General features: G+C 37.2%; 1 protein-coding gene across 1 annotated transcript in view; it reads right to left on the reverse strand.

Annotated features, from left to right (window-relative positions):
* Positions 1-627: 627 nt before the first annotated feature.
* Positions 628-16,197, reverse strand: part of PTPN21 (protein tyrosine phosphatase non-receptor type 21) — a 42,651-nt gene continuing 27,081 nt past the window's right edge. The window contains exons 11-19 of the mRNA XM_062576192.1: positions 14,316-14,376; positions 13,768-13,852; positions 10,716-12,178; positions 8,786-8,923; positions 6,047-6,268; positions 4,699-4,827; positions 4,149-4,383; positions 3,487-3,647; positions 628-2,637 (exon numbers count right to left, since the gene is read on the reverse strand). Coding sequence (XP_062432176.1) covers positions 2,509-2,637; positions 3,487-3,647; positions 4,149-4,383; positions 4,699-4,827; positions 6,047-6,268; positions 8,786-8,923; positions 10,716-12,178; positions 13,768-13,852; positions 14,316-14,376 — 2,623 coding nt within the window. The 3' untranslated portion in view covers positions 628-2,508. The remainder of the gene's footprint in view (positions 2,638-3,486; positions 3,648-4,148; positions 4,384-4,698; positions 4,828-6,046; positions 6,269-8,785; positions 8,924-10,715; positions 12,179-13,767; positions 13,853-14,315; positions 14,377-16,197) is intronic.

Below are 16,197 nucleotides of genomic sequence, written 5' to 3' on the forward strand. Positions count from 1 at the left end.
TTTAATTGCTCTTTTTAATGCCTCAGAGTTGATGTTGTGCAGCAGTAACTGCAAAGTGTCTGAAAACTGTCACTCAGAGTTATGAATGTATATAGCTTCATTAAAATCTGCATGTATCAGATCTTACTCCACAGATTAGAAATGGAAATGTTACAGGCTACCTTTGTACAGTGCAGCTTTTCTCTCAAAAATATTTCTGAAGACTTATGTAAACTGTGGTACAAAAGTAGCAATATATTAAAAATACGAGCTCGATACAAGTATCTAAACAAGTTTCTTCCTTTCAGTGCTACTTCTATTAACTTGGATACGTCAAATTGGTTTGTTTGCAGTCTTATATATAAAATCAGTATTCAGTAACTGGTTTCCTCCAGTTGCATTTGGCAGTGAACATTTGCTAGGCATTTTACAGTTACAAGAAGAGGTCTGGTTTTTTTTCCCCCCATCTGAAACATTCAATCGCACTTTACTGAGAGCAGAACAATTCAGACTACTTGAAAGCAGACCAAATGCAATAGATGGATATTAAAATGTACTTTAAAGTAATACATTTTTTATGGGATGACATATTAGCAAAATGTCTTTGAGACTTAGGCTTATCACTATGGAAGCAGCTTATTACAAAGGAAACTGAAGCAACCTTTTTATTGCCTTTTTAATTAATGTTTTGAGAAGACAATTATTATTTTGAGGGGGCTTTTAATTATTCATAATAGTTGCCAAACTCTTGTCACAGCTCACAGAAAAACATTATTTTACCAGTTATAAAAACAACTTTCAATCTCATTCCATTTCGCTAAGTGGGTGTCACAGGAGGTAGATACATAAACACAGACTTGACTGTCAGAGGGATTTTTTGAAATTAAAACAGATATCTACAAACAAATAGCTCATTTTTGAATATGGAATTACAACTCAGCATCTCAAACCACTTGAAAAGGCAAGTAATATCACAATGTCTCTATTTTAAAAGCAGAGAGAGGAGGATTCAGGGATCTTATTATTCGACCAGACTCACAGTAGTTATGGACAAAATGGAAACTACCAGAGGTAGGACTTATCTTCAGGTCCATGACACAACCATCAACTCTGCCACCTACAGAGTTAGCAAAATACCCACACCTCCAGTGTTATTTTTACATTCTGCAGTCATTCCCAAACGGCTTCTATGAATATCCTTCATAACAATGCTGCACAGCATCAGCAAAATCTGTTTTACTACTGACAAAATAACCTAAAAGATTCTACAGACACTTCCAGTGCTTTAAAGGCCTTCATGATGGTGAATATAGAATTTGCAATGGTCATCGTTGCACTGTGTAAACCAGCAATCATAGCTGCCACACCTCTACCATTGTGTTTCACATGATCATTTCCGCTTCACCACTATACACCTTCTTACTCCAATTTTGGTTCTCTCACTTCATCAACTTAAAAGACTCTTGCTAAAATAACAGGTTAGTAATGGGTTATTACCATATGAAACAATATATGTGATTATAGTTTCTATGTTTGACTACATAAATAACAGAGCAAAAAAAGTGCTTAAAACATTTGCATCCACTTTGATTTCAGCCAGTAAAATCAAACCATTCTCTAAATATATGAATAATACTGAATATGTACTTCCTCTCATCCATTTGTTTCCAAGAACCTTGTAGATAGTAACATTCTTGCCCTGCTTTTTGCCTACAACTCAATAAGTAAACATGCCTCTAGCTCAAATGGAAATTATCAACAGTTAACGTGATCTTTCACTTACCAATTCTATTATTTGGCAGTCCACAACCACCAACAGTTTCCCCTACTACTTTCTCCACAAATTTTGAAAAGTTAGTTCAAACATTGTCAATCATTTCCTCTGAAAACATTATGCTGCTTAAAAACAGGTTTTTTTTCAAAATTAAAAAAATGATGAATACAAAAATAACTGCTGAAAGTGACATCTTAATATAACTAGGAGCTGCTAATTCTGCTGAGTAAACCAGAGGAAACCAAAAGCTCATCTTAAAAAAAAACACATATGTATTGTTTTAAATATAAAATTGAAAGCAGAATGAAACTGCTTAAGACCTTGACATTCTCAAGGAGCAAGTTCTTCTCCCCACGTGCATCTACAGGTTTTAGCTTCTGCACACTTAATTCATTTTTCAAAAGTCCATAGTACTTTCAGGAAAAGTTAGTAAAATTGCATCATTCACTTCCATTCTATAAGATATTTATTTTGCCTAGAGTAACACTGCTCTAAGAAATATGTGCAATTACTACAAAATATAATGAGTAGGATCATTCCCTACTATAGCTGCAGCTGAAAATGGGAAGAATTTAGTCCAGCGAAGATCCTGCTTTGCAAGGACTGTTACACTGACTTGCATTTAACATACCTGTCCTAAAAGGTAACTGTGTGACTCATCATATGAAGCAAACACCAGTAAAGGTAAGGCTACCTGGACAACTGTAATTTTACTTCTGTAAACTCTCACGGTGTCCCTTAAGAAATGGCAGGGATTATATAAGCCTAGAACTTTTAAGAAACTGAATGAGAACTCCATAGACGAAAGTGTACTGAGAAAGAGTCTGCACCATCATCATTCTCTGCTGCCTCAACATGTCCAGCACTCGTGGGATGTCCAGCATCTGAAGGAAGAGAACAAACCATTACAGTGACTTATAAGCAAGGAGACTGCCTTGTACTTTCACAGTAGGAAATGTAAGATCAAACTAGTAATCTAAGGACAGAATCAGCTGCATTAATTTCAGCTCTGAAAATTCACTGCCCATGCTGGCATCATGGGCTTAACTACACCACTGACCCTGTCCACCTCATCTGTGAAGCATGCACAGTACTAAACGTGTCCGTCTCACGGGGTATGTAGGCCCTTGCAAATCTAATGGTTTCAAAAGTCTGCCACAGTGTTAGGGTAGGGATGCACAGTGGAACAATAAGAGTCTCACCTGCACCTTGTATTATCAATAAACAAACTATTCACTTCTGGCTAAAGGCAGATAAACTAGTTTTTATTTCATTAAACTATCACTTTGTCCTCTGCCTAGGCTGATACTGCAGATACTACTACACTTTCAAACAAAATATTTAATAACAAGCACTGAGACTGGATTATAAAGCATGTCCTTGAATATTAACTATCAAAATTGAGGCATGAAGTAATAGTCGTAAATCCAGGGTAAAACCCTGAAATATGCACAAATATCATAGGGCATACCTTTTCCATTCAGTGATTCAACACCTTACAGAGTCAAGATTACAAATGAGCATTTCAATACTCAGTGTATAATTGGGCAACTCTAGAAGATTATTAACTTGTGCTGAATCGCCAAGACTTCTTTGAACTCCAACTGCAAGGCTCTTCCAACGGCCGCATCTTAGAAAGCTCACATGAACAGCTACACAATCTTTGTTAGGCAGATTGCTTACTCTCCCAATACATACTATTATTTAGAAAACAAGAAAGAAAAAGAAATTACCTCATTGTGTTCCAAGCAAGCAATCATGATCTCTGACAGTATGACCACTCCTGTTCGCCCTACGCCTGCACTGCAATGTACCAGCACAGGAGGATTAGAGTTCTTCGGATCTGCAGTGCTGTTTGTATGACGTCGCACTGATTGTACCTCCTCCAGATATGCTTCAACGGAAGAAGAAAAATAGATTTAGAAGACAAAGCCATATAAGTCACTGCGTGACTATTAGAAAGAAACTGTAGTAGTAATTCAACAAGTTACATCCCATGGAAAAAATGACACAGTAAATACATCACCTTTCACATCCTACCAAAAGCAATATAAATCTACAAATCACCTAACTTTCTTAAGGTTTGGCCTGCTTCCTGATCCCCTAAAGGTGGCCTTCTTGCTTTTGCTGGCACATATTGAATGAGTGATATGTGGTATAACTATGTGTTAAGCTATATGGCCTTTTAGTAAATTGTATACATGGCTTTAGACATAAATAGTTACTTTAACGAAGTGACAGGTATATTCCCAGCAGAAGTGTAATCTAGTATCTCTTGCTGGTGTGAAGAAACCTTTTACAGCAGGATGCTTGGCATACCTATCACAAACTAATTCCTGCATTGCAGCCATTCTAGTTTGTATGAAGAAAATCAAAACTATTGAATACAACTTACAGAGAAATCCCTTTAAATCCTCTGGACAGCCATGTTCTGGCCAGTCGGTATACTGCAGATGCCAGACTGTTCTCTCCTGCCCTGTGAGAAGGTGTTTGATCTTCAAACCCGTAGTTGCGTAGCAGCCTGAGTCAGTACGGAATCGCGTGGTAATCTTAAACCTCCCATATGTAACAGTATTGTGCCTTGAGCCAAGACGTGGCCAATATCTGAAGCTTTTTTCTCTGCCACTTTCCTTAAAAGTAAAACACTTTTTCAACAGCAACATAAAAATACTCATGCAATGTTCCTGTAACAATAACATTTCTCCCCCATTAGGTGTTACTACTGTCTTACGGTTTCTCACTGAGTGAACCAACTTTCTGTTGCAAAGAGTTTGCAGATTTACACCTGTCTTTCAAGAAAAGAAGGACAGAACAGCTTGGGGTCTCTATAAAATCATCCTCATTTTTTTTTCTTTGTTTCAGTAAACATCCTCCCTTTCTGTAATGGATCATACCAAAATCATTGCAGAAGTTTCTGGAGTAGACCTGACTCAGCTTATACTCACTTCTTCTGCCGTGACCATAGCTATGATGGCAATCCCTTGTTCCCAGATCATCTGCCAGAAATCTTGACATGTATTCTGCAAAGGACCCTGTGTAGCAATGTAATCCCACTCAATACCACCTACAGAAACCTGTAGAAAGACATCAGATGACCAATTATTGAAAATGCCCCTTACTCTGTTTGAAAGTCAGCCATTTTAAGATGCACAAGCTGAGAAAGAGAGCTACACTCAAACAAAAGGCAGCTGGTGTGAGTTATAAAAACCCATCTGCCTCCCATTTTCAGTTGGATCTTGTCACACTAGATGCAGAAGAGAAAGAAGATTTAAAACTATACAGGCATACGGCTAAATAAATTTATTTTAAATGATAAACATCAAGTATCAGTGAATAAAGAAAACTGATACGGTATCTTCTGCAAATTTTTGGTATTTAGACAGATTAGGGGTTCTAGAAGGTTTCAATCTCTAGTGCTGTAAATGCCATTATGTGCACTGAAAGTAGTCAACATTAGCTGGTATTTCCTCCAAAAATGTTATCGCATTTCAGAAGGGTGAGCAGGTGAGTGTTGCTTGAGAAATCTGTGAATGAATTAAAGTACAGAAACTTTGTCAGAGAGTAAATAGATTCAGAAAAAAAGGACAGAAATGCAACTACAGCTACTTAGAAGATTGCAACTCTTTTCAGAAGTATGAAATCACTTGTAGTGGCACTTTAATAGACATATGTATTGAAGATGAATGCCCTGCCATTTCTTCACCATTTTAAAGGGAGTTTAAAGAGCTAAGGCTAAGGGAAAGGGAGCAAAGGAAGATGATGAAGGAGCAGGTTCTCTTCTGGCTCCATCTGTTCCTCTAACCACAAAACAAAGCTTAAGCAAGGAGCTATCCTACTGTCTATTGCAAATCCAGTCTGAGAATACAGAAGATGAAGAAATAAGTCTGTCACAGCAGTTCAAAAACGTCATAATCACGGTTAAGGATCCTACTTTTTTTAAAAGCCATCTGCCTTCCTAATTTAGGGAAGGGTGGACATGCCCTTTGTTAGTACCAATGCAGAGAGGGGGGGAGCAGAGAGAGAGAGAGGGAGGATCAATATAGAAGACCTTGCTAACACAGGAGCAAAAACCAGAAAACCTCTCCAACAGTTAACCCTCAATTTTTCAGGTAATGGAGGAAAAACAAGTTCCTTTGCCCCTAAAGAAACTTCAGCAAAAAAAAAAAAAAAAAAAAAAAAAAAAAAAAAGCGAAGGAGGGAGAGATTGAAAGCAATTCTCACTTATTTGACAAAAACAAAATTTTTAATTACCGTATCAACCAGAAACCATTTCTCTAACAGTATTTCTCTCACCTTGATATGAGATGCATTGATGTAACCTGTGTTATTTTCTTTGGTTGGAACTAGCTCTACTCTGGTATCATCATAAGGAAGGACGTCCTGGAACCGATTCCTTTCAGCGTTTTCAGGAAGTCGAGCTATTGAGCACTCGCCATCTATAAGTCTCTTCTTCTGAATACGCTCATATTCAGTAAACACCATCCCCTGTTCTAATCGTTGTTCCAGAACTTTACACTGAAAGACAGAAAAAAGATTACCATACAAAGTCAAATACCAAGGTAAGTTTATTTTAACACAGATTATATAAAGAATGAAATGTATTTATTTTCTTTTATACACACTTCACAATGCCTTTCCACTATTAATGTTTTTTTTTTTAAATATACCATAAATTAGAAGCAACTCTAACCATCAAGAGTTTTGTTCAACTGAAGTCTGCCTAAGAATCCTGCGATATTTCACTAGATTGTGAAGACTGTGGAAATCACAGGGGAAAACAAAAATCACCTCTTATTTTATACAGAGACAACCCAGTTGGACAAGTAATATTTGGCCAAACAAGGTAATTATGCTACACTATAAACTTTGTCTCAAGTACCTTTAAACAAGAAATACTCATTAATCTTCCTGCTCAATATAGCGCACTGGATTACATCATTTGAAAAATCACTTCTAATCTTGTAATCTACATAAAAAAAAAAAAAGAAAAGAAAAGAAAAGAAAAACACAAATGCAGTCAACTTTGGGGAAGAACTCTACAATTCCAAAACAAAATGCTTGTCTCAATGAATGAATTAATCATTCACTGCATATATTCCACATTTCCACAGGCTGAAAATAATAAATGTTGAAGACATCAGCAAAGCCTCCTTGGAATCTCCTGCTGCAGCTGAGTTATAAACCTATGATTTCTTCCACTAAAGTAAGTCAGTCTGTTTTATTTAATAAGCCCTGAAACAGATTTATTCTTTCAAAACTAAGTTATTTCTAAATCATAAGACACTTCTGGAATTTCAGTATTTTCTTGCCAACAACAATTAGAGGAATAATATGTGAGATTTCAGCCAGAAAATTTCATCCATTTCACATGTCCCCAGCCTCTCACAGCAACTGCTCTGCAGTATCAGATCAAAAAGGCATCGTGTCAAATAAACATACTGCCAAACGCTGCAGAGGAAGCATAAAACCTCTGTTGTACATAATTTACAGATCAATACACTCATTGTAAAAACTTCTTTAGTGTCTTTAGGTCAAATTTCCCAGTATAATCTGACAGCAACATGAAGCTGAGCAAAGAAATAGGGACGGAATCCACTTAAGTCTTTGTCTTCTAAAAATACGTGCAGTCTAGACTTTCTTTCATGTCACATGTCTGATTTGTTTTGTCCCTTCTCCACAGTCTTAGGAATCACTCTCATTTCCTGATATGCCTACATGAACTGCTTGAGAAGACAGTGTAGAGGCATGTGTCTTTTTCATAACTTCACTTTACAGAATCTTCTTATCTTAGCTACTTGGGCAGAGCTGGCTGAATAATGATATACTGAACTCAATAAAAGTCAATCCAGGAAAAGATGATGGCTGCAAGAGTAAATAATCAAAATAGTTGCTCAATGTAGAAGTCTATCTCAACAACACAGTGTTACTTTCTGTTCCTTAGCATCCTCAAGGAGCATACATAGTTCTAAATGCCATTTCAACACACTTTGAGCCACAAAATTACAGTCAAACCTCTCTCTTACTGGTCTCATTCCAAGCTTTCACACCCCAAGTCCAAACTTCTGTTATATGACTTACAACTAATTGTCTTGGCACGTTATTTGGAAACAGCAGCTGGTGAGATCAGACTGTTCCTTCTGGTTCTAATCCTACAAAACACTCAGTGACTGTCAGTGAACGGAGCTGCAGTGGACTGCAGCTAAGGATGCCCACCCATGCTCAGAAACGGACTCTGAAGTGATGACTGTTTGCAGAATGTACAACAGTCAGCATAGACCTTGATTTATCTAACTGCTCTCTGGTCAGATATGTGATGATAGTACTGTTCTATATAGCTCCTCACAGTCTGGATATTCACCATATTTCACACTTTCCTGCACGTAGGAAAGAGGCAGGTTGAGGTATGTTTATTGATATTGGTTAGATCTTACATCTGTCAAATATCAATCCTCAATTCTAGAACCTGACATTCTCTCCATAATCTGAGATTGATTAATGAATTTAAAACTCCAACAGATCACACAAGTTCCATCTACATTCTCAGGTATTCACCTGAGGGAAAAAAAGATAAATAGAGTCTAAAACCAGAGTCTAAACAAGCTGTATCCTGGGGATTCAATTTAACTACACAATTTGGTGTTAAAATTGTATAAACTACTAATTATTACAACCAAGTTCAGACTTTTCAGTCTGTAAAGGAGCCTAAACACTGAGAGAAAACAGAAAGACTTGATGTAAAAATGCACTAGAAGATGCTCATTAATTTGCTGTCTATATTCTTCAAAGGGCAAGACACAGTGAATTCCTGTTATCTTAAGCCTTAAAGAAAAATCTTTAGTCACGCTTGATACATCTATCAATGACTCTGTAATCAGAAGTCTCAATCATCATTTTGTTTCTATGCTCAATGTTTTGGTTACTTTGAATCTGAAGTATTTTGGAAGTCAGTACAAAGCACCATTCACATCCAATTCATTTTGAAAAATCACTAATATGAAAGAGAAATCAAGGATTAAAAAAATTTCACCATACCCGTTCGTCATTTGTTGCTCTTGTTGATTCCTCCTTTCCCTCGTCTGGCAGAGGCATTCTAGTCAAGGTTAGTCCATTTAGAGCGGCTAGCTTTAGAGGCCCTATTTTTTTTGCATCAGTTTTATTCTTTTTCATGCCCTGCAGAAGGAAAGCTAAAACTTATAAATATTCTTATAGCTGATCAGTTATGAAGCAGACTCCAAATGAGTTCAGTTTAGTAAAGGATATTTCTCTGACCTCAGCAAACTAAACACAGCTTTGACTCTTTTCTTTGATAAGGACTGCAGTGAGAGATTAAGCTGGTGGGACTACATTCCTCCAAAGACACAATACAAGTCCGTCTTCATTCCAGACAAGTTACTGAAGCTGCACAAGAATGACAAATATTGCTCTCTGCAGGGCTAGGTCACTACTGAAGGTGTGAAGCCACAACTCTGGGTAATTATCATTCTTGAAAAGAACTAGGATCACTAACTATCCCCCCAAAATACATAAAGAAAATGATTCTGCGTAACTATGCAAGCTGTTCACTGAACTGGAAAGTATTCTATTGAAAATTATCAATGAAAAATGTTTGAATATCAATTTCATTTCAAAGATTGAAATGAATATTCACATGACTCTCAGAAGCAAAAGGCAGGGTATGACTGAGATAGACTCACCAGTGTTTCAAAATATATTATATGGAGAACAAAATACAAAGCAGCTATATCTAAATGTGAACACCAGTAGAAGGATATCACCATTTTTTTTTTTATATCCACATAACAAACAGGAGGAAGGAGGCTTAGGAAAGCATATGAAATGATCACTGAAGCTGATGAAGATGGTATAAATTCCTAACCTATCTTATTGTATCTAGGTCCATGTAGAAGTCTGATACGCAAGAAAATTGTGAGAGCAGTAACTATTTAAATACATGGTTTATTCTAGTTTAGCTTTTGCAGTATCAGCTAGAAGAGTTACTAAAGCAGTAGATTTAGTATGCTAGTCCCACTGCAGTCCAGTTCTTGTACAAAACTATTTAACAGTGGACAGTAATTTAAGAAAAGTTAACAGCAATCAACTTAAAAAAAAAAAAAAAAAAAAAAAAGCAACACCATCCCCTAGGCCCACAAAACATGGTCCTCCCTCATTAGCACTCAGTATAAGCCAGGAACAATATAAGGTGCAAAAATGTTGAAAACGAAGTGGTAAAGATTGCCAGTGAAACTATAATCCAACATAAGCCTTGATGTGTCTTTGAGGCAGGAAGTATAGGAAAAGTGAAACCTACAGTCCTTCCTTTTAGTTCTTGTTAAGGAGACATAAGATAAAGCAGGAGAAAGGAAAATGGTGGCAAGGAATAAAACTAATGGGATAAAAACAGCTTGAAGGCAAAGGAAAAAGGAAAGGGGATGGGGAGGAGAAGAGATGGAGGAAAGAAAAGAAAAAAAAAACAAGGAAAGAGAATCTATTATCTTAATGCGTCAGATTCCCCTCTTTGGTCAGCATAAGCGTAGACATTCAGCTTCACCCACTGCAAGTTGGTGGTGGAATGGAAGCAGTTGCTTCTGTCCCAGAAAAGGATAGGTAGAGAAGAACATGGGAACTAGGACTGACTTTAAAACAGCTCATTCTGCAGTTGCTAGCTAGGTTAGCTCTATCGGACTGGGGAGGCTGCGCAGTTGGGTCTGTATGGGAGAACTACACAAACAACTCAGAAGTGGTAGAGAAGGAGATAAAAGTTAGCTAAAGAAAGTTAATGTAGGAAAAACAGAAAAATAAAGATGAGGTTTAGGGTTGCTTTTAATTCTTATGTTTTAAAAACATCTCTCAGGCTGATTTTTAACACAAATCAGAAAAAAAACAAAAAAAAAAAAAAAAAAACAAACACACCACCACAGAACAACCTGAAACAACCCAAAACAAGAGAAAAATATCCACTTACACCTAGTGGGGGAAGGCCTTCTACAATATTTTTCTTCCCAGACAAAAGATCAGACACAGGTCGCTTCTTTACCGAATCCTTTCTGACTCTGTATCTCCCTGATGTTGTAAGATCAGATTCTGACATAGATGGAGTAAGCAGTCCTTCCCCTCTTCTTTGTACCTGGCTTTCTACCAGTAAATGAATTGGGCTCATATCTTTCATTCTCTTTTCTGTCTCTGTAATATGTAATTTAGGGTCAAGAATATGCAAAGGTCCAGCAGGTGAAGCAACAGAGCTATAGGGGTAGTTCAGTACAGAATCATGAGAATAACCACTCGTAATGGCCAAAAGTTGGGTTTGATCTTCAGGGAGAGGTGACAGGCTTGTACTAGCCTTGTTTTCTTCTTCAAATTCTTCCTCTTCCTCACTACTGTGAATTAGCATAGTGGCATCTGAAAGGGTTTTTTTATGCTCACAGTTCATGCCTTCTTCCTCATTTTCTTTTTGTTTTGTTCTCTCCATCAGAATATTGGGCTGTGACCCTTCTGAGATAACCCTTGGAAGAGCTACATCTGCTGCAGATGCTGACATGGTCCTCTCTTTAATTCTTATACCTTCGAAGCTGGGAGCCAAGCCTGCTATTTCAATACTGTTCCTTTTCTGCAGCTGGGCATGGCGTGCCGATGTTAGAGGTTCACTGACTTCCTGAAGAGAATGTGCAACAGGCAGGCTATCTTCCTGAAAGGTCTGAACAGAATGGTGCACTCGTCTTGTAATAAGATCTGGATTGCTGCTGCTAATGTAGAGATGGCGGGAAAGGTCTGGAGTACTATTCGCAGGTCTTGGGTATGGATATGGGGGAGGCGGTCGATAGACTTGGGTCTTCATTATATTTGGTGCTGGATAATCCTGAGCCTGGAGCTGAACATTTGTCAATTCAGGCACACTGACTGCCCCCACAACGGGACGTTTTTCAGCAGGATAGGGATATGGAGGTTGGCTATGAAAACTGTAATTTAGGTTAAACGGATAATGGTTAGACTGTGGGGAAGTGAAGTGAGCATGTTCTCGTATTTCAGGTTGACTGTAAACTAAGGCATCAGGCCTGCTGTAAGCATACGAATTGCTGATGTTAAGATTTCTCATTGAATGGCTTTGCCTATCTGTATGTATCATTCCTCTGTTGAGCTGTCTCATTACAGTTTCATAGTCCGGTGTGGGCCGATAAGAGGGTGGTATTAGTGCACTATGTCTATGCGATGGGACATAATCAGTTCTGAGGACATCGCTTCCAGTAATGCTTGGGTTAGAAGACATGGGGGACGGCTGCAAGTAATGCTGTGGATTATTCAAAGAGTTTGTGCTATGTGCACTATAGACACTACCATTGCGGATTCGGCCACTGTAGTCATGAGGAGCTCTGTCCAAGCTAGTCTGAGAATGACAATAGTATCCATTCTGACTGCTCACAAAGAGGTTATCTGAAAATAAAGTTTAAGAACAATCATTATGTCCAGGACACAAAATGAAGACGACATTCTCTATTAAGATGCAGCTAGCCTATGCCTGAGACTTTCAAGATCTCAGTTATTCGCAGCTATGTCTTGAACTGGGAAGAGAAAAAAATATAACATCTTTTTTGTTGTTGTTGATATCTAAGGTATACATACCAGAATAACCTATAACAATCATTTAGATGATACAAACTACTAGGGGAAAACATTACCTCAGTTTAAGAATGGCTTTCTTCAGCTCAGGTCATGTTTGCTAAGCTTCAGCCTAAATTAAACCAAGTCCAGATTAATCTCAAAAATCTTTCAGTTGAAAGAAAGAACAACCACACCAGACTTTGCACTAATCTAATGAGATCAGTTTAAAAAGTAAAAAACAAAACAAAACTCAGGCCATAACAAAACTCAGGTCATAAGTGGATATAATACTATAAGATTCTTTAAAAAATCAAAATAGAAACCTTTGACTCAGTTTAAACAACTACCACATATTCTTTATGCATTAACATATAACCACGATGATGGATAAAGAAAACAATGACATAGTTTATACATCCAGAATAAACTTAGTAGTTTATACAGCTAATGAAGTAATTGTTAACCTGTCAAGCTGCAGAAGGGAGTAAATAAGTCACTGCTTTAGATTCCTTTGAAGTCATAAAAATCATGACTATACTTATTTTAATTAATCTTCTGATAATAAATAATTCTTTTGTTTGTGAAAAAATTATTCAGAAGATGAATTTTTGCAGTGGGAAGTGCAATAGTCACTGACCCTACTTTGCATGGGCTACTTAGTACCCCAGTAACTGAGGCTACTCTGCAGGAGATTAGATTAAGCTCTTTAGGGTAGCAACTTCGTTAACTAAAGACACAATGTGTAACAATCAATGAGAGAGAGAAAGAAGCCATGACTCCACAGTGTAATTGCACAGATTACATTCCTTGAGAATTGATTTTTTTTCCTTCTTTTTTTAAACAAATATTTAACAATTCCGTAACCTGTGGAACCACCTCAACCTTTGGATTCCTCAAAACCTTGTTGTCTAACAGTCTTGGAGACAAACTCCTCTCTTCCTACATTCTAGTTTTTAAAACACCTACTTTTTTCCAAACTGCCTGTGGGCTCAGATAGTCTTTGCAACTATCGAGACCAATACTGACAAGGATCTCAGAACGCCATAAAGTACCAGTCTGGTACTTAACAAACAAACAAAAACTCTACTCAGTTTAAACTCATGCAAGAGCAACTGCTAGCTATAGTTGCTATCAGTAACAACCAGTTTTCTCCTCTCTGATATATCACATCGGCCTTTTTCTAGGGTGGAAGCAAGCACAGCAATGACTGATGCACTGCAAACTTGTCCTATGTTTAGCCAATGAATTTATTCAACTTTTACAAAAGTAAATGCAAATAAATTAAATTTATAGCTTTTACTTTCTAAAGTGGTATAGTGTGGTCTTAATTTTCATGACAATAAAATCAAAAGGTTCGGCTCTTTACAACCATGTTTACAATTATTTAAGATTTAGAACTTTTCAGGTCTGCTACTAATTACCTTGGGACGATGCATATGGTTCTGTATAATGACCATTGTAATGCAGCTGAGGTGGTGGAGGCATCATATAAGGTTGAGGCTTGGGCTAAGAAAGAAAGTATTTTATTATTCATTAAAAAAGTAATTTTTTTAAACAATTAAAGTTTTGAAGAATGCTGTATGAAAACTTAGTCCTAAACCATTTCTCTAAATCTGCAATGCAAGTTTCTCCCATGAAAGGGAGAAAAAGAACAAAAAGCAACCAAGACTGTACCTTGCAATCGCACATCTGGGAGAGTCTGTAAGAGACAGACCGATCTTATACTAAAAATAGAAATGTTTAAAATATTTTGCTATTGTAACTATTTTAACTCTATTTAATTTAACTATTTTAATTCCATTATTCAGACCTTCCATATCAGCTTTTTCCAAAAGTTAAGAAGCGTTTCTCACATACCAGGCTCATCTTTTTCATTGCTCATTTTATTTTACTGAAAGAAACTAGTGTTTCATTCAAAGTCAATTTAGATAAATAAAAATGTAAATATACGACTATTTGATCTCCTTACCAAAGACATCCTGGAAGAAGATCGCCTTCTAACAGGATTCACTGTAACGGGCTGGGTTTGTCTACAAAAGAAATTATATGGTGAGAAACAATTCTTACTACACCAAGGTGTACTTCAGATCTCAAAAACTGTTCACAATTTCAGTTAAAAATACTCTGCATTTCTTGGAGTCAAGTTCTGTGTTAAATAAGACTCCTAAGAATCTGAAAAGGAAAGAGCACTATATGTAAACCATCACTGCAGCTATTTTGGGCAGAAACACAAAAAACAGGATTAAAATATCTTAGTTATTTCTTTTGTCTCCTATGAAGGCCCTGAAGCTATTCTTGTAGCAGGGCAGAAAAAGCTGGGAATCAGTTGCAACTTTGAACCCCATGCAAAATCTCATACTGTAAGTCACTCGTTCTGTAAGACCTCATCTACAATAATTTACAAAGGATACTCAGTATTTGTAATGTTACAGAAAGAGCAAAGCATAACTATGCTGCATAAGCATTTATATATTCTAATGTTATAGTTATCAGCAATAACTTGATTTCTTTTTAGGTTACCACCAAGATGGTGGGTACTTCCAAGGTTGAAAAGCCTTAAGTTCCTTTTCCCTCACCCTACACTGCACCTGCACTTTGCACCTTGTACTAAGGTAGAGTAATAATACTAAGGTAGAGTAGAGTAATACAGACGCAGGAACTGCTAGATTTCAGAAAGAAAGATGATTTTCCAGCTCACCCTTTGGGAAATGAAGGACGAGAAAGAATTGGAAAGCGTGGAAGGGAAAGAATGAGGGAAGATTTCTGAGAGCCCTCCTCGGCTGGAGAGTCCGGGGAGTCACTAAAGACAAGGATGTACAGACAAAACTGATACAGTCAGCTAATATAGAAAGAAAGATAATTAAGAAAGGTCCTAGTTACCAACAGAAAAACAAAAAACGTTCTATAAGCATGCATAAGATATTTTTCAGCAGCAAGACCAGATGACAGGGCGTCTTACAGTGAAGACAGATCAAAAAAGTTTTTTTGAGGACTTTTCGTATTAATGAAACTGTGCCGCAGTAAAAGGGTCAGAACAAGTAACTCTGAAGACTAACATTCAGTATACAGCTATAGAACTGATATTATTCAGTGAGCAATGAAAGAGTCCCACAAATATACTACCAATATTTCTCACTCCTCTCAAGAGGCAACCAAGCTTAAAATAAGAAGGCTATTCCAAATTAATCCTGTTCTTCCAAGCCAAGTTCAAAATAAACATACTAACATGTTCTGTGATAAAAGCATTTCATTATCTTTCCACTAGCCTCAGGGAATTTTGTACCAAACCCTCCATATACAGTTTGTTGCAGACTTATGTACAAAGAAGTGGAATGGAACATTCGGGAATTACTTTATTTTTTTTTTCCTTCTAATGACAGACTATTCACTAGGCCTGTTTCTCTGTTCTTTGAAGTAAAATAACTAAAGGAAATCTGGTACCAGTTGAGAAGCGTAGCTCAAATTCTAGCCCTTGATTTCAAGTTGGAGACGAGCCCATTTAAATCTAATTTGATGAATTGTATTAAATTTACATTGCTACTGCCGCTGGTGCTACTTGAGCTATACAGATTCCATGGATACCCAAAGGACCACATACCTCTCAGCTGTCAATCCAGCACATTTTAAGAGTGCTTCACATACCCTTCCCGCCCTTTTAAAGGCCTTCAGAGTGATCTTTAAACTGTTCGCTCGAGCACAGGCCAAAACCCCAGTGATTTCAGTATCTTACAAACATTCTAGCATTACTGGCCCCCAAAACAACTGACATCTATTACAGCAGCATTCAGCTGCTCCACCACAGAGCTGCTCCACTACAGACATTCAGCAGCAGGGGCCAAACACTATTACCT

This window comes from Rhea pennata, chromosome 5 (assembly GCF_028389875.1).
Source record: "Rhea pennata isolate bPtePen1 chromosome 5, bPtePen1.pri, whole genome shotgun sequence".
NCBI lineage: Eukaryota > Metazoa > Chordata > Aves > Rheiformes > Rheidae > Rhea > Rhea pennata.